Raw genomic sequence first — 21087 nt, 5'->3', positions numbered from 1 at the left:
GCAGTTCAATTAAAGACATACAGAGAAAAGAACAGAGGTTTTTAGATTCAGGGGGAAAATATCGGGAATAAGTTTTCTTACCTATACACTTGAGAACTCCCGAGGAAGAGAGGTGGAGATTTTGAAGTGGTAAGAACAAAGTCTTTTCAGGCGGCTGCAGAGCCTGGATCATCAGGGAGAAAGAAATATCCACATAGTCCGTAACCTGAATGGAAAATCAGACTCCATCCTCTCAAGTTCACTCCTGCTTCCTGATTAAGTTTGCCTGATATTGGAACGCTTAATGAGGATTAGGGATGTGGAATGCAGCTCGAGAAAGGTAAAATTCTCATTTCAAATCTCAGTTCTGCCACAGTTTGCATGGCATTTCCTAGTGTGCGAAAGAGGAGCAAGAATGCTTCCTCTGCCTCAATTCGTGAAGATCAAATACAGTTATGAATATAAAATGTACTCTATGAATATTATTAAGGCAGCTTAATTTTTAAAAGGTAATTTGTTTCCCTTATGAACATTCTTCACTAGTTTCTGCGGCAAGGAAAAAAACCTAAGTCTTTGTTTTTCAATTACTTTGAGAGGTGGTGATGGAACTGAGCATGGTTAGAATTTGGATTCAAAATCCTTTGGAGCCCCACATCTTTCATGAGAAGAGTAGGGATGGGAAATAGGTGCTACAGTCAGTGCACCACCAGGGGCTGCCCGAGGATTTAAAACAAAAAATGTCCTTATCTGCTCCTCAGGCAAAATTTCCTATGTTGATCTAGATAGTGACTGGTGAGAGCTATTTTAATATAAGAGAGTATAAACTTGCTGGTGGAAGTGGACCCTGGAGATACAAATTGTTGGGGGGGGGGGATAGGCACGAATTGGGGCTCCCAAGGATGGACAGGAACGGAGAAGTGGAATTTAAAGACAGTGTGCTTCTGGGTAACGCGAGGCTCCGAATGCCAAAGCTTCTGGATGATACTAGTTGGGTAACTGGCTACTGGGATTGCGAGATCTTCCTCTGTGCTTCGGGAATTCCCACGCGGGGGCCGCTACCAATCTCGGTTCTGTTTTCCCTCCCAGCGCCCTCATCGGACTCGGGCCGCCTCGGGGGGGGGGCGTAACCTCAGTCGAGGTCACCTGAAGCAGCCCGGGGACAAAGGCGGCCGCGACGGCGCGCGGCCCCACGGCTTCTCCTCTGCTGCGCGGCGGTGTGCTCAGGGACAGAAGGTTCCCGCACCCGGCGAGAACGCGCGCCCGCCGCGGGCACGTTTCCTTTCGCTCCCGGCCTCGGCCCAGGCGCGTCGCATCCGGAGGCCGCCAGGAGACGCGGCCCGGGGCGGCTCCGCCATCTCCCGGGTACGTCGGGCCTTTCTTGCCGCGCCCGAGAGCGCGCTCTGCTGGCGTCCTCGCTCCTCAGCCCTCCGCCGGGGTGCGCCGGGGATCCCTGCTTCCCTCTCGGTTGCAAACGGGCGCTAGGACGCCGACGCTCCCGCGGCCCCAGCCTGCGCGCCACCCTCCACTCCGAGCCCTGACGACGAGGGTCAGGTAAGGGCTTTCAGACGGCACGCGTGCTTCCCGCTGGTTTGTCTGCGCTCCTGGGTTACTGCAGGGACCTAACTTCCAAAGTTGGATTTCCATCACTGTGGCTGAGAAGTGGGAAAAGTTCAGGACTCAGGATTTGCCTGGGACTCTCGCTCACTAACCCCGAGCCCGGCTTCACGCGCCCTCCGTGTTCTCCCATCCTTAAAAGATCTGAGTTATGTCTCTGATGAGAAAATAATTTAGAGCATTTAAGCTTAGACGAGTTCTTTAAAGAATGCCCTGAAGTTCTCCTTTTAAGCTCTCCAAATTCTGGAAATGAGAACTTGTGTTTAGAACTTAGCCGCAAGACAGGATAGTGTTTTTACTGTTTTTGTTTGTTTTTTAGGGAGGGAGGGAGAGAGAGAGAGAGAGAGGGAGGGAGAGAAATTGATTGATTGTTCAAGTATAAACAAACAGCTCAGCTGGCTGAGATGATACTAATCTTGCAGAAGAAGGTCCTGTTTGCAGTGTTACTAAGAACTTTACCAGAAAGCAAGTGATAGGATGGCCTGACTTGAAAGTAAAGAGAAAAAAAAAAAAAAAAAAAAGGAAATGGCAATCATCCTATTTTGACTTGTTCACCAGTATTTTAAGTTTCTTCCTCTTCTAAGCGGAGAACATTTGCATCTTTAAACTTTTTATGATGCTCTTATTTTACGAAAACTGTCACAAGTTTGCAGCATGTTTTATAAGTTTCTAAGCTATCAGTTAATTTTTTGTATTGTTTCCCTTAAGAATTTGGCTTGGTTGGTTAAATAGTAATTGAGCATGATTTTATGGTATAGGGCATTACTAGATCCTTACAAAGATCTAGTAATAAATGTAAGTTGTATTTACTTCTTATAAATAAGAGGCTTGCTTGTTAAAATTGTTTTCCTCCACAATAGCATTTAAAATTTATATTCCTTTTTCCTCATACCAAAAGCCATGCTTGAGTTTTTGAATGCTATCTTCTTTCTTATCAATTGTTAAATTTTAAAAAATGCAACCATAGTTTCTTGCTGCCTACTCTTAATGGGTTTATTTTCCATATTGCTGAAGAACATGTTTTTGGGTCCTTCTTTCAACGATGGAGTATAGATAAAGATTCTTTTTTGGTTTTTAGGTTTTGAATGTCTGAAAATGTGTATCTCACCTTTACTCTTAAATGATAATTTAAATGGGTACTGACAGGTAGATTGGCAGGTATGTCTTCTCTGCCCTTTGAGGATATTATTCCATTGTTTTCAGGCTGGGTGAGGAATTTATACTCTTTAAGAAAATGCTTAGGCTTTATTATTACTTAATATCATTATTTATTAATTCAATACACAACTTACTGATTTATTATTTTATTGTTATTCTTTATTATTTTTAATTATTTATTATTTTAAATTTTTATTCTTTTTTTATTTTTTTTATTGGGGAATCAATATGCATTTATAATTTGGGAACTTATTTTTTTTATTCAATTCCCCCAAATTTTTATTGTCTTTTAATATTTTGATCCACACCAGTGTATGTGGCAGGCCTGGAGTTCTGATTTTTTAGAGGAGGTTTCTAGAAGGCTGGCTTCATCCAGGGCCAGAGGGCAGAGATTTCTGAGATCCTTGTTCACATAAGGTATAGCCTTTTCCCTGCCAGGGGCTTAATGGAGAGTGTGCTTTCAATTCTCAACCGAGCCTGGGGCCCTGGGGCCCTTCTCCACTCCTGCTTTACTCAGCCATTATAGCCCTCACCCTGAAGTGGGTATCTGGTTGTGGTTTCTCTGGGGACAACAGGGCTTCAACTTCCTCTCAATTCTGCTTCTGCAGATGTGCACAGCAGAAGTTGCCTGTAATGCCAGGCTTACTTGTCCTTTTCCTGGGTCTTGGACCAGTGATTCCTCACCACTCTGTCAATTTTCTGAATTCTTTGTTTTTTTTTTAAGTTTATTTATTTATTTACTTATTTATTTAGAGAGTGGGGGAGAGGCAGAAAGAGAGAGGGAGAAGAATCCCAAGCAGAGATTTGCACTGCCAGCACAGAGCCTGACGTGGGGCTTGAACTCACGAACCCTGAGATTGTGACCTGAGCTGAAACTAAGAGACAGATGCTTAACCGACTGAGCCACCCAGGCGCCCCAATTTTCTGAATTCTTTAAGCAGATGATTTTATGCTTTATCCAGACCCACAACTCTCATTAGATATGACTCCACTCGGTCTAACTTTAGCCATTGCTTTTCCCTTTCTCCATGTCTTACTCTGAGGAGCTCTCTGCCCCATGTTGTAATGTATAGAGGAAATGAGAGGAATAGAAGTGACTGTGATCTTCAGTGTCAAGTTGTTAATGGTAGTTTTAGCATCATCAGTAATTATTATTTGTTGAGAACCCACCATACAATAGGTACCATATAATACTTGTATGAAATAGCCCAAGATCTCGGCTCGTATGATTTTTACATTTTAGAGACAAAAGGCTAGGACAAATTTAGAATAGATGTATTTGACCTTTAAATCTTAGCCAAAAACTAGTATAGATTTCTTAAGATTTGTGCTGTTTATTACAAAATGGAAAAAAATCAAGCAAATTTTCGTTGCCCAGTACAGTTATACGAAGATGATTTTTTTTCAATAACTAATTAAGCAGAAAGACAATGGAATAAATACAGTACCAAACAGTAATCTCATCTCATCTTAACCACCATCAGTTTTAGAGGTGGGTACGATACTAGATCTTTATAGGTTAGTCTTTATAGGCTAGCTTCCATTGCCGCTGTTTCTGCTCCTCTCATACTCATTATCTTGCTTCCTTTAGTACCTGCTTGTTTTTTATTGTTTACTGGACATTCAACTTGAAACACTATTTGTAGAAAGAAACTTGAGGCCTAGGATAACGTTACTGTCTTCTGGAGAAAATTCTCCTTTGCTTGTGCAGGTACCTGTGAGCACTAGCTATTCCAGAAATCATCTTAATCCATTTTCAGAGACTAAGAATGTCTGAGCCATCCAGATAAATCAGAGCTGTGCTACAATCTACGTGAGAACTTGGTTTCCTCTACTTCAGCCTTACCTTTCCATCCATGATTGGCCTAGACCTTCACCTTTAACTCCCTGCCCTTCAAGCCTGTTAGAAGTGCTATGCAGCCTATCATATGCTTACTGTGTTCAAAGTGATGAAAGACAAGATTCAAAATTTTGGCAGAGAGCTGGAAACTACAAAAAATGACATAGCAGATGGGGAAAAGAATCTAACAGAAATTAAATAAATGAAAATAGCAATAACCAAACATTTAAAAGCAGTGGATGGATTTAACGGTAGATTAAACACAGCTGAAGAAAGAAGAATAAGCTAGAAAATAGATTAGAAGAAAATTTCGAGACTGAAACTTGAAGAGGCAAACTATGGAAAGAACAGCAGAGGAAAAGCCATGGAAAATATAGCTAACGTAGTGCTTAGATGAAAATTTGTGGTCTTAAATGAATATATTAAAATGAAGAATGACTGAAAATTAATGAGTAAGCATCTACCTTAAGAAATTAGAGGGGTGCTGTAGCTCCGTCGGTTAAGCGTCCGACTTAGGCTCAGGTCATGAACTCACAGTTCATGGGTTCCAGCCCCGCATCAGGCTCTGTGCTGACAGCTCAGAGCCTGGAGCCTGCTTCGGATTCTGGTGTCTCCCTCTCTCTCTCTGCCCCTCCCTGGCTCGCACTCTGTCTCTCTCTGTCTCTCAAAAATGAATAAACATTAAAAAAAATAATAAAAAAAAAAGAAATTAGAATAAGAAGAATAAAATAAAATCTAGAGAGAGCAGAAGGAAGGAAATAGTATTAGAAGAATAGAAATTAGTGAAATAGAAAAGAAATAGAGGATCTATAAACTGAGAAGCTGGTTTTTGAAAACGTTTGTAAAGAATGATAAACCACAGACAGGACAATAAAAAAAGCTGGCACCAATTACTCATCTCAGGAATGAAATAGGGAACCTCACTATAGGTCTTACAAACATTAAAATAGTAAGAGGATGATATAAGTAGCTGTGTCCATATATTTGCATAATTAAACGAAAACAATAAATTCCTTGAAAAACACAACTTATCAAAGCTGAAAGATGAATAAAAAGAAAATCTGGATAGTTCTGTAGCTGTTAAGCATATTTAATATATTTCACAAAAACAAGAAAAATGTACAAATAATAACAAAAACTGCAGTCTTAGAAGGTGGCATTGGTGAAGGAGAGGAAAGGAAATGTGTAGGGTGATTTTACTTCTGAATATACTTGCAAAAATTCTAAGGAAATATTAGTAAATAAATATATCCAGTAAAATATAAAAAGGGTAATATATCCAGACTAACTTGGATTTTTTCTAAAACTGCAACATTGTCTTAACACTAAATCAATTAATGTAATCACCAGTATTAACACAGTAAAGGAGGTAATTCATGTTATTATCTCAGTAGATACAGGAAGAGAAAAAAGAATTTGATAAGATTCAACATTCAGTAATCAAGAAAACAAGGTAAAGGTATAATGATTGGAAAAAAGAAAAAACAGTATTATATCTGAGTGATGTGATTGTGTACATAGAAGATACAAATCTACAAACTGGAATTACTAAATCAATTTAGCAGGGTTAATTAGTGCATGGTAAATACATAAAACTTAATTGAAATAAATATATACCACACATAAGTATGTATTATTGTTTTTAAAGCTTAGAAGATCTCAAATGCCTGGGAATAAATATCACAAAATATGCTCAAGACCTCTGTGCAGAAAACCGTAAGATATTATTGTGATAAATTAAAGAAAAACCTAAATAAATGGAAAGATGTATCCTGCTCATGGATTGAAAGATTCATTATTGTAACAATGTCAGTAATTCCCAAATTGACCTACAGATTCATAGTATTGCCATTTAAAATAAACAAGTTTTGTTTTTGAAACGGAGAAGATGATTCTGTAATTTATAAGAATATGCAAAATGCCAAGATTAACCAAGCCTCATTTGAAGAAAAACAATAAGCAGGAAGGGCTTGCGCCCCACCCCACCTCCCTCCAGGATATTAAGTTATGTTATACACTTAATGTAGTGATACCAGTACAAGGATAAGACAGACATTGGATCAGAATAGAGAACACTGAAACACACTCACCCCTATGAGGACATGCGATTGTTGACAAAAGTAATATTGTTGACTATCTCCCCAAAGTGATCTTTTTTTTAAAATTAAATTTTTTTTTTCAACGTTTATTTATTTTTGGGACAGAGAGAGACAGAGCATGAACGGGGGAGGGGCAGAGAGAGAGGGAGACACAGAATCGGAAACAGGCTCCAGGCTCCAAGCCATCAGCCCAGAGCCTGATGCGGGTCTTGAACCCACGGACCGTGAGATCGTGACCTGGCTGAAGTCGGACGCTTAACCGACTGCGCCACCCAGGCACCCCGAAAGTGATCTTTTTAAAAATGGTGCTGGGTCAATTGAATATCCATTTTGGAAATGAAATGGATCCTCTCTGCTACCTCAAATATTAATCCCATGTGGTTTATAGGCCTATGAAAGGCAAAGCAATAAAGATTTAGAAAATAATAAAGAGAATATCTTCATGATAATGTAAAAAATATTTTTTAAACAGGACACAAAAATTACTACAAAGAAACAGAACAGAAAATTTAAGAACATCTGTTTATCAGAAGATTCCACCAAGCAAGAAGGAAAGCGGCAGAGTGGAAGAAGATACAGGCATACTTTGTTTTATTGCACTTGGCTTTGTTGCACTTTGCAGATACTGTGTTTTTTACAAATATGTCTTGCAACCCTGCATTGAGCAAGTCTGTCGCTGCCGTTTTTCCAACAGCATTTGCTCACTTTGTGTCTCTGTGGCACATTTTGGCAATATTATATTCAATATTGTTATTATATTCATTATGTTGATCTGTGCTCAGTGATTATGACTCACTGAAATCTCAGATGATGGTTAGCATTCTTCAGCAATGAGCATTTAAAAATTTGTTACTATTTTTTTATGCTTATTTATTTTTGAGAGAGAGAGAAACACAAACACAGTGCAAGTGGGGGAGGGCAGAGAGAGAGAGAGGGAGACACAGAATCCGAAGCAGGCTCCAGGCTCTGAACTGTCAGCATAGAGCCCTACGCGGGGTTCGAACACATGAACTGTGAGATCATGACCTGAGCCAAAGTTGGACACTTAATTGACTGAGCCACCCTGGTGCCCCTAGCAATAAGCATTTTTAAATGAGGTATGTACTTTTTTTTTTTTTTTAGACCTTGCATACTTAACAGACTACTGTGTAGTGTGAACATAGCTTTTATATGCACTGGGAAACTAGAGAATTCACTTCAATGGCTGCATTGTGATAGTCACTTTATTATGGCAGAACTTCACCTGCAGTATCTCTGAGGAATGCTTGTATTTGTAACATATGTATCTTCCTTCCATTTCCAGAGTATATATCTTTATTTATACATAATTTAATATTTATAATTATTATTATAATAGTGACAATCCAATAGAAAACAGTAGGCCAAAAACTGAAACAGGCACATTACAAATGAGGATTCCAAATGATCATATGCAAAGGTGTTCAGGTTCATTATTAGTCCAGGAAATGAAATTTAGACTCTGATGAGATTACACCGTTTACCAGAATAGCTGAAGTTAAAAAGACTGGCAGTGCAAAGTGGTGGCAAGAGAGAGGGCAGTTGGAACTGTCATATGGTGCTGATGGGCATGCAAATTATGGGTTATCCATATTATGAAATGCTGTGATCCATTGGGAAAAAGTCAGAAACGTCTGTATATATGGATGGAAAAAGATGTCAAGCCATATTGTAAGGTGAGAAGTGAAAATCCAGAATAAGTATGCACGGTATGGCCCCATTTATCTAAAAGAGACAGGAGGGGATGCCGAGCAGTTGCACTGGTGTGGCTGTAAAAAATCTGGCAGCAACAGCTATTAAATTTCCCAGCCAAGTGTGTATTAACATTATTTATATTTTAATTCTCTGTACCTATAAATTATATAGGCCTAGGGCCTTCGTAATCTCTCAGATTCTGTGCATGTGGGAAATTAGTTTTACCCACAAAAAGTTTTCTTCTTGGGGTTAGATTTTTAAAATTGTTTTGTAGAGCTAATGTAGTGAGCAGAGGAGTACAGACAGCAGGAACGAGAGAGCCGAATAGAGCCAAAGAGGGATATAGGACCCAGGAGGTGGGCAGAAAGACAGTGCTGGATTCACGGTTGTAAACTAGCAGTGGGAGAGAGTGTGCAGACAGCTTTACTCCCCCCACATCCAGACTGGAGCACTACTTTCTTTAAAAATTTTTTTTCAACATTTATTTTTGGGACAGAGAGAGACAGAGCATGAACAGGGGAGGGGCAGAGAGAGAGGGAGACACAGAATCGGAAACAGGCTCCAGGCTCCGAGCCATCAGCCCAGAGCCTGACGCGGCGCTCGAACTCATGGACCGCGAGATCATGACCTGGCTGAAGTCGGACGCTTAACCAACTATGCCACCCAGGCGCCCCAAGACTGGAGCACTACTTTCTGCACTTACTTTTCTGCAAGGAAGAGAAGGTTCCGATGGTCTGATTGTCCCTCAGCCCAGCAAACCGCCTCGCTCTGCCTGGGGTCCCCAGCATCCCTCCTGTCTGCTAGGAGTAGGTGAAGCATGGGAGCACAGGACCTTTTTCTTTTGGTGAAAGACCATGCTACCCGCTGGAGCTGCAGTCAGTGAACGCTTGTCCAGTGAGAGCTGCAGGCAGGCTCTGTGAGATCTCTAACTCCCAGCGGGCATTGAGGCAGGGAAGAGGCATGCTTAAATACAAGAAGGCTTGAAGTGCGTGAGTAGGTGATTGTAAATCCATAGGGTTAATTAAGCCTCGCTCATATTAAACCTGCTTGCTTGTTCATTCCTCCATTCATTCATTGACTCATTCTTTCAGCTCATGCATAGTGAGTCTTGCTCTGTACTCCCAGATGGTATTGGATCTTGAGGTCATGGCACAGTGGCAGAATGTCTGTGTTGGTGTTGCTGGATGTAGCAGCAACATATCCCCATTCATACATTCCATTTGCCGCTCTGTTATTTCCAGGTAGCTCTGTGTGTGCGTGCGCGTGTGCCTTATACCTTACAAAACATTTCTCAAGAACTGGAATCATGATATACTGTCAAACACAGTCACTCATTTGAACCTCTTTTATTTGTAGGTTGAATTACTGGACTGGACAATGTCACGTGTTTTGTGGACAGTATGGGTCTTGGGGGCTGTAACCAGCCTCTCCAAGGAAGTGGCCCCTCATCAGACTTCTCTGTCCTGTGACTCCACGGGCGTCTGCGAGGGCCACTCCAGATCTTTAAACTCCATCCCTTCAGGACTCACGGCGGCTGTGAGAAGCCTTGACCTCTCCAACAATGAGATCACCTACATTGGCAACAGTGACCTGCAGGGCTGTGTGAACCTCAGGGCTCTGAGGCTGGAGTCTAATGAAATTAACACGATAGAGGAAGATTCTTTTTTTTCCCTGGGGAGTCTCGAACATTTGGACTTATCCTATAATCACATATCTAATTTATCATCCTCGTGGTTCAGGCCCCTTTCTTCCTTAAAGTTCTTAAACTTGCTGGGAAATCCTTACAAATCACTTGGGCAAACACCTCTTTTTTCTCAGCTCACAACTTTGCGAATTCTGAAAGTGGGAAATATTTACAGTTTCACTGCGATTCAGGAAAAGGATTTTGCTGGGCTGACTTTTCTTGAGGAACTTGAGATTGATGCTTCAAATCTCCAGAAGTATGAGCCAGAGAGTTTGAAGTCCATTCAGAACATCAGCCATCTGGCCCTTCGTATGAAACAGCCTGATTTGCTGCTGGAGATTTTTGTAGATCTTTTAAGTTCTGTGGAACATTTGGAACTGAGAGATACTCATTTGAACACTTTACATTTTTCAAAAGCATCCATCAATGAAACAAATACGTCGATTAAAAAGTGGACGTTTAGAAACATGAAAATCACTGATGGAAGTTTTAGCGAACTTGTAAAACTGTTGAATTACGTTTCTGGAGTGTTAGAAGTAGAGTTTGAGGACTGTACTCTCCATGGGCTTGGCGACTTTGACGTATCTGACATGGGCAAAATTGGAAGTGTAGGTGGGATAGAGACATTAACAGTACGGAGGTTGGTCATTCCATACTTCTACTCGTTTCGTGATCTGAGTAGTGTGTATTCACTTACAGAAAGAGTTAAAAGAGTCACAGTAGAAAGCAGTAAGGTGTTTCTGGTTCCTTGTTTACTTTCACAACATTTAAAATCATTAGAATATTTGGATCTCAGTGACAATTTAATGGTTGAAGAATACTTGAGAAATGCCGCCTGTGAGCATGCCTGGCCCCTCCTACAAACCTTAATTTTAAGGCAAAATCGTTTGAAATCATTAGAAAAAACCGGAGAAACTTTGCTTACTCTGAAAAACTTGATTAACCTTGATATTAGTAAGAACAGTTATCTTTCTATGCCTGAAACTTGTCAGTGGCCAGAAAAGTTGAAATATTTGAACTTATCCAACACCAGAATATACAGCTTAACCCGATGCATCCCCTGGACACTGGAAATTTTAGATATTAGCAATAACAATCTCGATTCATTTTCTCTGACTTTGCCACAACTCAAAGAACTTTATATTTCCAGAAATAAGTTGAAGACTCTACCAGATGCCTCCTTCTTACCCACGTTACAGGTCATGAGAATCAGCAGAAATGCAATAAACACTTTCTCTAAGGAGCAACTTGATTCTTTTCAAAGACTGACGACTTTGGAAGCTGGCGGCAACAATTTCATTTGCTCCTGTGAATTCCTGTCTTTCACGCGGGAGCAGCAAGCACTGGCCCAGATCCTGACCGACTGGCCAGACAATTACCTGTGTGACTCTCCATTCTACGTGCGGGGCCAGCGGGTTCAGGACACCCATCTCCCAGCTTCTGAATGCCACAGGGCAGCTCTGGTGTCTGTCGTGTGCTGTGTCCTTTTCCTGTTGATCCTGCTCACGGGGGTTCTGTGCCACCGTTTCCACGGGCTGTGGTACCTGAAAATGATGTGGGCTTGGCTCCAGGCCAAAAGGAAGCCCAGGAAAGCTCCCCAGCGGGACCTCTGTTATGACGCCTTTGTGTCTTACAGCGAGCGGGATTCCCACTGGGTGGAGAACCTTATGGTCCAGGAGCTGGAGCACTTCGAGCCTCCCTTCAAGTTGTGTCTTCACAAGCGGGACTTCATTCCCGGCAAATGGATTATCGACAACATCATCGACTCCATCGAGAAGAGCCACAAAACCATCTTTGTGCTTTCTGAAAACTTTGTGAAGAGCGAGTGGTGCAAGTACGAGCTGGACTTCTCCCACTTCCGTCTGTTTGATGAGAACAACGATGCTGTCATTCTCATTCTTCTGGAGCCCATTGAGAAAAAGGCCATCCCCCAGCGTTTCTGTAAGCTGCGGAAGATAATGAACACCAAGACCTACCTGGAGTGGCCCACAGACGAAGCTCAGCAGGAAGGGTTTTGGTTAAACTTGAGAACTGCAATAAAGTCCTAGGTTCCTTCATGAAAGGCCGGTCTTGGTCTGGTGGTGGTCTTTATATCACTAGTTGTAGCTCAGTCCATTCTGACAGTTATAGGTGGACCACATAAATGCACTGTCATTTGAGGGCTTGCTTACTAAAACCACTAAAACTGTTCATATTTTGTCTAGAGTGCTGGTTGTTTTAAATGTTTTATTATTTTTGGGGGAGTGAGGAGGGCTGGGAGAGAGGGAGAGAGGATCCCAAGCAGGCTCTGTGCTGTCAGCACAGAGTCCAATGTGGGGCTCAAACTCACGAACTGTGAGATCATGACCTGAGCTGAAATCAAGACTCGGACGCTTAACTGACTGAGCTGCCCAGGTGCCTCTAGAGTGCTGTTTTATAAAAACTACCAGATTAAAAATTAAATGTTCTTGGCTTTTTATTAATCCTATGAGATAATCATGATCTGAGTCCATTATTGACATCTGAATTATCTGTAGCAATTGGTTTAGTTCATTAGGAAATAGCACGAAGGAACAGATTTCCCATGAATGTGTTGGTCAGTTTTCTGCAAGGATACTCATGCATGTCTGCAGATGGCATTCTCTACCCCACTTAGCTGTTTCCTCACTGTGTGACTGCTCTCAAGAACAAGAAGGCAAAAGGTTGGTGCACTCAGCCAAACTTGTTGCTGTTCCTAGAAAGAAGTGCCTTGAGTCCACATTAAACTTTACAGTATGCAAAGTACCTAGATGGTGTATTTTCACATGAATTGGGTCTGTCTTTCTGGGTGTTTGATAGGTTTCTCCAGTCATAGTTACTTGAGAAAGTGTATATAACACAATATACAGTAAATTGTGGCTTCCCATGAAAATGAAACTAATGAAGTACAGTTGACCTAGAACAAGGCAGGGCTTAGGGGCAGTGATGTACCCCCTCCCTCTGCACACTCAAACATCTGTGTGTGTAACTTTTGACTTCCCAGACCTTAACTACTAGTCGTCTACTGTTGACTGGAAGCCTTACTGATAACATAAGCAGCCAATTAACACACGGATTGTATGTTATATATATTATTGTATGTGGTATTCTTACACTAAAGTCAGCCAGAGAAAAGAACATCTTATTAAGAAAACCATACATCTGAGCATAAGTAGACCCATGCAGTTTTAACCTGTGTTGTTCAAGGGTCAAGTGTGAATGAAATACTTAGTTTAGAAGACCACGAAGGAAGCCTCCCACATCCCTGACTCTAATCTTCCTTCAGCCTTTACCTCTGGGTGAAGTTCTGATTAGTGTCTAGTTACTCTGGCTCTCGGTCCCTGTCTTCTCATCCATTTCTCCTGCAACATCTTGCTTTTTTCTTCTGAAAAAGTCTTGTTTCTGATTCTAAAAAAGGCTCTCTTTTCCTCTGAACATTTACAAAAGCACATGTGAAGTAAGTAGATCTTTAAACAAGTATATGCCTAGCAATTCCTCAGCGTGACTCAAAAAATATTTGATACACAATAATTTAAAAGATAGATACTACTTCCATATGCTAATTTTTATAAGCTAGAGTTAATACTACATTGCATTTAATGCAGTGAAATAAATTAAGCTAAGAACTATTTGCTGATTCGACACACATTTCTTAAGTTGGAAACCACATAGGAAAGGAAGCTAACCTCCTCTGACCTGCTCAGTTCTTTTTTTTTTTTTTAATGTTTATTTATTTTGAGAGAAGGTGAGCACGGGAGGGGCAGAGAGAGAGGGCGAGAAAGAGAATCCCAAGCAGGCTCTGCACTGTCCGCACAGAGCCGCATGTGGGGCTCTGACTCACAAACTGTGAGATCATGACCCGAATAGAAATGACCGAGTAGAAATGACCTGACCTGCTTAGTTCTCAGCCAGGACTGGGTTCGTGTGCTTCATTGAGCTCTGGAGTCAGAAAAACCTGGGTCAGTAGATGCGTATCTTTGGGCAAGTCACTTAACCTGTCCCCAAATATTCTCCTGCCCTTAGAATAGGAACAGTAATATCTACATCAAAGGGTATGATGTAGGTCTGAATGTACAGCAGGGTAAGTAAACCAATGAGTGCATGCCCCTTGGTTCCCACTCCCTCTGGAGGGTGAGGGGGGCAAGAGGACCAAACCTCTGAGAACGGGAACCATGGATGTTTGCGTGGGGTAATAGGGATGCCGGTAGTGGATGTTAGCTATTATTTTTTTCCCCAAGAAGTGACTCATCTTACAGATTATAGTTTGTAAATGTATATTTTTCTCTTATGGGTACTAGCAGTGATACAAGGGACCCTGTTTGTTTTTGTTTTGTTTTGTTTTTTTGTAGAAAAATATCCCAGAGAAATAAATTCATGAAGTGCATAGCAGATTTTAGGCCTGGGGAAACTCACAGTGTTTCTTCTCTCTCATAACAACTCCTGGGAAGTATAAAGGAGGAAACAGTAGCTAGTCTAAGAAAAAAATGGACAAATTCAGGAGAAGGAAACTTGAGATGCTACAGAAACCAAAGGCAATTATGGACTATTTGCTTTACTTCTCTATGTCCTCCATTAAGTACAATGTTAATTATCATGAGAACCAGATAAATTTAACATGGACTTGGTCTGTAGATTTAATTTCAGTAATTTAAACAGCAATAGAAATAGCTCCATGGTTAATTGCTAGATTTGAAGTAATATAAAAATAATCTTTATTTTTCTCATCGCAAATGTTAAACATGTTCACTGTAGAAATTTTGGACACGAGGTAAGAGCATAGAAAGAACGAATCCACTCTTCCCCTTCACCTTGGGATGACCACTGGTAACTGTGTAGTGTATAGCTCTCCATAATTTTTTCAACGTATATACACATATTCAAAAAATTGGGATTAGGTTTTCAATGCCTAAACTATGAAGGGAATGGCATCTTTATTGTTTTGTGTGAGCTTGTTTAGTGATTATCCAACATTTCTGAACTCTGAGGGTCATTTAGAATTCTATGCAGACACATACGGTTTACTCTCCCTGAGTTGCAAAGGGTTCTAAAGGCTATCCTCCTGCATCTGTTCATAAAAGATAAATGGGAAATGCATCAGAGGTCAATTTAAGGGCTCCTTTTATAGAAGAAAACACTTTAAGGTAGTGCTTTATCCAACAGTGACGTGTTTTTATTTGTCAATAGACTATAAGCTCAGGAATCTTGTTTTCTCTCCTTAATTGTTGCCCATGCCTGGTATGGAATAAGCATTGAATTAATGAAATATTTGCTGAATAGGGAAATAAATCAGAGTTCAATCTAATAATCTGGATGGTGAGTCAATCATAATACTGAAGCATTGGGAAGTTTCAAGAAGGAAAATTACCAACAGGTAGAAAAAATCTGAGTGTGAGTTTTTTCATTATGGTTGTGATAGAACTTTGAATAGCATTAAGAACATGGCCTATGTTTTTGACAGTAGGTGTGTTTCCTTCTACTTCAGACAAGTATAATGTCTTCAAGTGTGCAGAGTAGATGTCTGATATGTGTGTGGTGGTCGCTGTTCAACAACTCACCATCAATTTAAAACAAATTAATTTGGGGAGTCTATCGTTCTTGAGTTAATTCTTTTGGACAGTTCTTTCCTATTCCATTAATTTTACCCCCTCCTGCTGGATTAATTCATTCTTTCAGCAAATAATTACTGAGTGCCTATTATATCCAGCCAGTGCTCTAAGTGCTGGAGATACAACAGGGAACTAAATAGATAAAATTCTCTGCCTTCCTGGAAGGGGAGACAAACAATAACAAACAAATGTATGGTATGATTTCAGGTGTTGATAAGTGCTATGAAGAAAATAAAAGCAGAGTACAGCAACAGTGATGGTGTGTGCGTGCGTGTGTGTGCATGCGTGCATGTGAACAGAGTGGCACAAAAGAAGAGAGTGGTTTTCCTCCACTTTAATGCAACCCTTGGATGGGTCAAGTGCACTTGGCAGGCCCGGGAAACGCAGTGCAGCTCAGGCCCTTTGAATGGGCTGGGCTGTGGCACCTAGTGCTAGACATTTTGGGAATAATGCCCTCTACACAGAGGCCTTTATGGTGCCAAAGCTGCAGTAATCTCCTTGAACTGTAGATTACTTAACAACTCTGCCTACGTCCTTGAAGATGTTGAACTGGTTAGAAGATACCAGTTGTAACTAAATGTTGTATGTAAGAAGTACATTATCAGCCAAATTAGAGGCAGGATGTCCATGGCGGGTGCTAACAAATGGGCTGCATGCATCAATTAGAAAATGATCACAAGGGGAAAGGTGCAAAGTGTGCTCTATTTGTTTATTCTGTTGTTCATGTTAAAACCAAACACAAACAGAGGCCAGACTTGAAAACTCCTTCAGTGGACAAAACCAGGTTAGTCATACAAGCAAAGCTTAATTTAGCTTACTTTGCAGGACAAGCAAAGCTAACTTGACCGAGATCACTTCTTGCTTACACCTCTGAAAATCATAAGCAAAACTTAAATTGTTCTCCCCAAATTGAGATGAGGTGATCACTAACCAATTCCCTTTCATTTAAGAAAATTCCCGTATTGTAACCAATCACCATGAAGAATAAACAGTCACTGCCTCCACACTATATAAGCTGCTTTATAACATATAGCTCTGAGCCTCATTCTGTGTTTTGGTCTGAGTGCTCCTGGTTTGCAAACTATCTTTTAGATGTGTGCACAATAAATTTTTACTAATTGCTACTTCACAGATTCATTGGTTTCACTTTTGGTTTTTTTCTGAACTTTTGACATTCAGCTTCTCTCTAAATTCTTTCCACATAGACAGACTGCTTAGGTAAGGCTCAGTTCTCTAAACTCTTGGGATCACCTCTGAAATTAAAAAAAAGAATATTGATATTAAGTGTAGGATCAAGGATTTAAAAATATTTCAACATGCAACACATTGCTTCTGGAGTAAGTCTGCTGTACTATTCCAGCCCTAGTGAGTAATTAATGCCTTGAACTATTCCAATCACCACGGGTTGCCAGGCCACCAAATAACGAAGCCAATCCAGGATTTGCCCATATAAAAAGTGTGTGCGCTCCCAGCTAAATCTCAGTTAAGGAGGTTGCTCTATATACAGTCAAGTAGCACAAATATTCATGAATATCATTTGCAAATGTAATCAACAATGCAATGAGTATTTCCTTTCCTCTTAATTCTGTATGCTCATTTAAAAGCCCCTTATGTGATTTTTATAGCATTTGATTATCATTGTTATTTACATTACACCAAATTTCCAACAATAAAACAGATTACAATAAAATCTCAAACTATAAAACAACAAAAGGCAAGGGTCATATACTAACAGAGAAAGGAAGAGGAAGATGACGACACTGGAAACCAAGGATCATGGAAACTTCCTTAAGTGAGCCAAAACAGCCTTCGGCACTGTATTGAAAAGAAAACCATCACAGATAAGATATGCTTTTTCCGGTTTCTTTGATAAATTGTGCTAAGGGGATGTAATTAACACATAATATCTCTAATAGCAATGTTACATACATAAAGGCAAATATTCCCCAAGAAGCTTTTCTTTTTACTGACTCTCAATAAAAGGAGTACATGTAATATTCAAAAGCTTATTCTCTCAAGACTGTATGGAGTAACCGATGGTCCTTTGTTATTTAAATGAGCATTTAAGGTGACATTTATGATCATATTATCACCAACATTATAACAAAGCTGCATATATTTTAGTTTTATAAGTTGTTAACCAAAAGCAGTTCGGGACTTGGTTTCCTCCTATCAGAAGGGAACTTCAGAGAGAGCGGATGCACTGGAAGGAGGGAGGAGCATCACACACCAGAGGGAGCTGGTGGCCACAGAGGTGCTCTCTTGCTGTGGCATGGCCCTGAGACAAAAAGATGCTCCCTGCTCTGCTGCCCTAATTGCAAATCTTTCCTTGATTTGCAGTCATCAGAGAGGTGTGGGCATTGCCCCTGGCAGCCATTGTTAAAACTGTACATTCAGAGTTGGTAAAGAATAGGGGGAGAGTGACTAAGGGAGGTGTCTCCTTCAGCACTGTAAAATTTAGGTGACTGGTACACAGAAAGTCTGGAAAGACTGTCTCGTATGAGGAAAGACAGTACTTGGCAGGTTGATGCCAACCTCTCAATGTTTGCTGCTGAAGGTGGGGCTATGTTTCAATCCCACTTACCCCCTGGAAGAGATATACAGTAAAACCTTGGACTGTGAGTAACTTGTTCTGTGAGTGTTCTGCAAGATGAGCAAACATTTCTAATAAGTTTTAGCTTGATAAACGAGCATTGTCTTGCAATACAAGTAGTACGTGACACTGAACGTGACATGATCACAACTGAGCCAATGGTTCTTGAAATTCACTTCGATATACAAGTGGTTTGGATTACAAGCATGTTTCCAGAATGAATTATGCTTGCAAACTAAGGTTTTACCGTATTATGGTCTTGAGCCAGTGGGGTTGAGGACTAAGTCTTTGTGGTCAGCTCTGGATGGGGCCACTGAGGCTTCCTGTGGCCTCAGTTGGAGAACCTTGGTGTCTATAAAAATCCTAGCTGCTGCCATAAGCTGTCTGTAGTTCCTCATTTTCTTTCAATATTATTATCACTAGGGTTTAGCCTAAGACAAGATGAGGCATGGCAAGGAATTTAAAAGACCAAATCCAGGGGGAAAATAACCTTACTCATTCTGGAAATAATAAACTATAGTATATCTTAAAAATACTTTTCTATATACTAGTTCACATTTGGGGATTTTAAAATTTCATTTCCAGTCTATATATTTATATACCCACCCACTCATCCCATCTACCCATTACCTGTCATCCAACTATCTGCCTACCTATCCATCCATCCACCCACCCACCCACCCACCCATCCATCATCTATTTATATAGCTATCATCTATCTATCTAATCCTTCCATATATTTACCCATCTCTTGCAATATCCCATCACATTCCCACTAAAGCCCTTATAGTAGAATACATGGACTATAAAGAGTATAATGTATCTTTTTTGGCATTTAAATTCCTAGCCAGAGTAGTAACATAGGCACAGGGGAGAAAAGAGACCAGTAAGTCATTTTGAAATAGATACGGGAAAACAAAGCTTTCAGCTAAAACTGTAATGAAGATAATGAATATTTAGATTTAAGAATGCATTACCAGAACATTTACATAATATCTCACAACTTTTTTTTTTTTTTTTAAAGGATACGGGTTACTGATCATCCTTTTCAAATCAACCTTCTCTTTGCAGTAAGGGCAAGTCTGCTTTTTACCAACTATACACCAACCTCGGATGCAGAATTCGTGAAAGCTTAAGCATCTCGTTAGGGAAGTTTCTAGATAGTAAGAGGCAAGGTCTGCTTCATGATGGCATAATGGAAATGATCCTATCTGCAGGATGAAGTAGAGGGTGAGAATGGAGGTGATTCATGACTTGAGTGTGCACATCACTCTCAGGAAGATTCTGTAGGCCAATGGAACCCCAGGACTGTGAGCTTGCAGTCAGAGCTGTAACAGCTTTAGGAACTTGCGAGGTTTACATAGCTTCTTGGCCTTACCTGTTCTTCTTGCTGCACTAGATACTCCCAAGAATTAAATTAGATAAAGAATATGAAAGTGCTTTTTTACAGCAATACTCAACATCGCACTGTATTAATACATCTCCTTGCCTCGCTAATTGTGCGTTTCTCATAGATTTACCATAGTGTTTCCTTGTTCTATGCTATGTGGCTTACTCATTACCTACTACGTAATCACACTTGTCTTAGGCACCTAGACAAGCTTAAGTTACTTGTAGTCATAAACCATAAGTTTATGGAGATTTCTATTAGCTTTATGAGTCTTAAGATTTTTTTGTTACCGATAAGAAGGCATTTATTTTTAATAGAATATAAACCTAATAAAATTCTGAAACACTAGGCATTTATAAATTCATTTGTATATATTTCCCTGTCTGGAGAGTTTGGCCCTTTGCCCCCAAAGTTGAGAGCAAACCCTGTCTTTTCCCATATTTGCTCCCATTAGAGCTCCTATCACACTGTAGCACGACATTCCATGTATATCCATGTCTCTCTTGGACCACATGAAACCTGTGGGACCAGGTCTCATTCTTCCCTGTCCTTAGCACCTGATGCAGTGCCTAAGTGCCTATTTATTAAATAAATATTTGAGTGAATCACGCAAAACCAACTACTTTTGCAGATATATTTTCTCAGGTTCCACAACATTGTAGATTTGGGCAAAATGAGTAACAGTAATGAGATCCATCCTATTTATTTATTTATTTTTACAATTGTTGACCCCAGTGTAGCTTTCTGAATCAAAATCAAACGATTTTCTGACCAGCCTGCTACATGTCCATGTGAACAGCAATGATGTGGCAGTCTCCTCCCTAATAAATGGGAGTGTAGAGCAGTCAAGACCATGTGTATAATTCCTCAATATTAGATGTGTATGTAACTAAGAGTTTCCACTATTGTACGTTTTTGGAATTGGGTCATTTTTGCAAAAGGCTTGGATTAACATAAAGTGGTGTATTATAGCAAAGATTTTAATAAAATTTTTTTTTAATGTTTACTTTTGAGAGAGAGAGACAGCATGAGAAAGAGAGAGAGAGAGAGAGAGAGAGAGAGAGAGAGAGAGAGAGAGAGAGAGAATGAGTGGGAGAGGGGCAGAGAGAGGGAGACACAGAATCCATAGCAGGCTCCAGGCTTCAAGCTGTCAGCACAGAGCCTGATGCAGGGCTTGAACCTGATGAACCACAAGACCATGACCTGAGCCAAAGTGGGAAGCTTAACTGACTGAACCACCCAGGTGCAACATTATAACAAAGATTTTAAACCCAAACCCCTGCAGCCCTTTATTCAAAAGGGCTGGAGTAAGGCCTCATCTTCCAGATAGGTATAGAGTTCAGGAGTCATAGAGCCAGCATTGAAATGTCCACGTCCTCTTAATATCCTGTCTCATCTTTAAATCTTGATCCTG

General features: G+C 40.4%; 2 protein-coding genes across 5 annotated transcripts in view; one reads left to right on the top strand and one right to left on the bottom strand.

Moving 5' to 3' along the window:
* The first annotated feature begins 815 nt into the window (after positions 1-815).
* TLR2 (toll like receptor 2) lies at positions 816-12554 on the top strand. 2 transcript variants are annotated; one of them, XM_003984930.6, is made up of 2 exons: positions 816-1530; positions 9760-12554. In XM_003984930.6, exon 2 carries the CDS (start codon positions 9781-9783, stop codon positions 12133-12135), a length of 2355 nt encoding a protein of 784 aa, XP_003984979.1. In that variant the 5' UTR covers positions 816-1530; positions 9760-9780; the 3' UTR covers positions 12136-12554. The 2 variants fall into 2 exon arrangements, with proteins under 2 accessions (XP_003984979.1, XP_044911694.1); XM_045055759.1 differs by lacking the exon at positions 816-1530 and adding an exon at positions 7730-7787.
* Positions 12555-16385: 3831 nt separating this feature from the next.
* RNF175 (ring finger protein 175) overlaps positions 16386-21087 on the bottom strand; it is a 48177-nt gene continuing 43475 nt past the window's right edge. For 2 of the 3 annotated variants that reach the window (XM_045055760.1, XM_019828822.2), the window contains 2 exons: positions 19313-19414; positions 16386-17162 (listed from right to left, as the gene is read on the bottom strand). In XM_045055760.1, the coding sequence (XP_044911695.1) occupies positions 17042-17162; positions 19313-19414 (223 nt within the window). In that variant the 3' untranslated portion in view covers positions 16386-17041. The remainder of the gene's footprint in view (positions 17163-19312; positions 19415-21087) is intronic. The other variant, XM_045055761.1, reaches the window with a different exon arrangement.

Source organism: Felis catus, chromosome B1 (genome assembly GCF_018350175.1).
Source record: "Felis catus isolate Fca126 chromosome B1, F.catus_Fca126_mat1.0, whole genome shotgun sequence".
In the NCBI taxonomy this organism is placed as follows: Eukaryota; Metazoa; Chordata; class Mammalia; order Carnivora; family Felidae; genus Felis; species Felis catus.
Note: the sequence above shows the minus strand (reverse complement) of the source record. Positions and strands in the feature narration are given on the sequence as shown.

Coding starts and splice junctions, on each gene's coding strand:
- TLR2 (XM_003984930.6), top strand. CDS start 9,781: ATGTCACGTGTTTTGTGGACAGTATGGGTCTTGGGGGCTGTAACCAGC.